General features: G+C 48.0%; 1 protein-coding gene across 1 annotated transcript; it reads right to left on the reverse strand.

Moving 5' to 3' along the window:
- Positions 1 to 5: 5 nt before the first annotated feature.
- On the reverse strand, positions 6 to 839 carry LOC107682599 (uncharacterized; the record flags this gene model as incomplete). The annotated part of the gene is made up of 1 exon (XM_016478790.1): positions 6 to 839. A coding segment is annotated over exon 1 (834 nt), but the record flags the coding sequence as incomplete, so codon positions are not given.
- Between the last annotated feature and the right edge of the window lie 97 nt (positions 840 to 936).

Genomic DNA, 936 nt, shown 5'->3' on the forward strand with positions numbered 1-936 from the left:
TGGACTTTGTGCTTGACTGCAGCATTGGTTTTCCACATAGAAACATGATAGTTGGTGAATCGCAAACAAGAGCCTTCACTACGTGAGCAGACCAGGGCTTTATAATGTGGTGAACGGCTGAACTCATTGAGCCGGCCTGACTTTCTGAGATCACTGTCACTGTGAGAGTACATCCGACGGCCATTGTGTGATGTGGAAACTTTGCCTTCACTTTGACTTCTTCCTTCCTCTTTGAGCTGGAATGACTGTTGAAGACCCTGAACATGCAGTTCCTCGTGCATGTTTTCAGTCATTATCGGATCAGAGTTTGACGACGGTGATGCTTCTCTCCTCACAGGCTCACAGTGAAGGTCGAAATGCGTCACCGTCTCATTATCACCTTGTCCGGCATGACTATTTTGAGTCTCAGTATGACCGCCAGCAGGGTTTGTTCGGGGGTCGCCTTCATTTTCTCCAAGGCTAGTTGTAATTACGCTCAGGGTTGGACCTTTCAAGTGGGCCTCATCGCGTTTCGCCGCCACACTGTCCTTTTGTTGTGATCCCAGAGGCATTTGATTTCTATAAGAGGCCTGCAGTATCTCGGTGAGCCGCTGTCTGATGTCTCGGCATTGAGCCCAGACCGCATTCCACATCCATATCCCCTTCGGGTGCCTCTCCAGCAGCGCCGAGCTCTTGTCCTGAAAGTGCTGGGGCGAGAAGTCTTTGAAACGCTCCTCAAAAGCCTGCAATGTACTCAAGCAGGTACACACGGGAGGGTTTGTGCTCTGTATGTGTTCTAAATACTCCATACACTCTTTGACAAGAGATGAGGCCTGGAAAACAGAGAAGATGAAAGTCATTTCAGGCTATTAAATAGTTATGAAATGGAAGAGGTGGGCAGTTTGACATTATGATTTTTTAATGTTTTTGAAAGAAGTCTCTTCTGCTCACCGAGGC

The sequence above is a fragment of the Sinocyclocheilus anshuiensis genome, unplaced genomic scaffold, assembly GCF_001515605.1.
Source record: "Sinocyclocheilus anshuiensis isolate Anshui unplaced genomic scaffold, SAMN03320099.WGS_v1.1 C32394178, whole genome shotgun sequence".
NCBI classification, from domain to species: Eukaryota; Metazoa; Chordata; class Actinopteri; order Cypriniformes; family Cyprinidae; genus Sinocyclocheilus; species Sinocyclocheilus anshuiensis.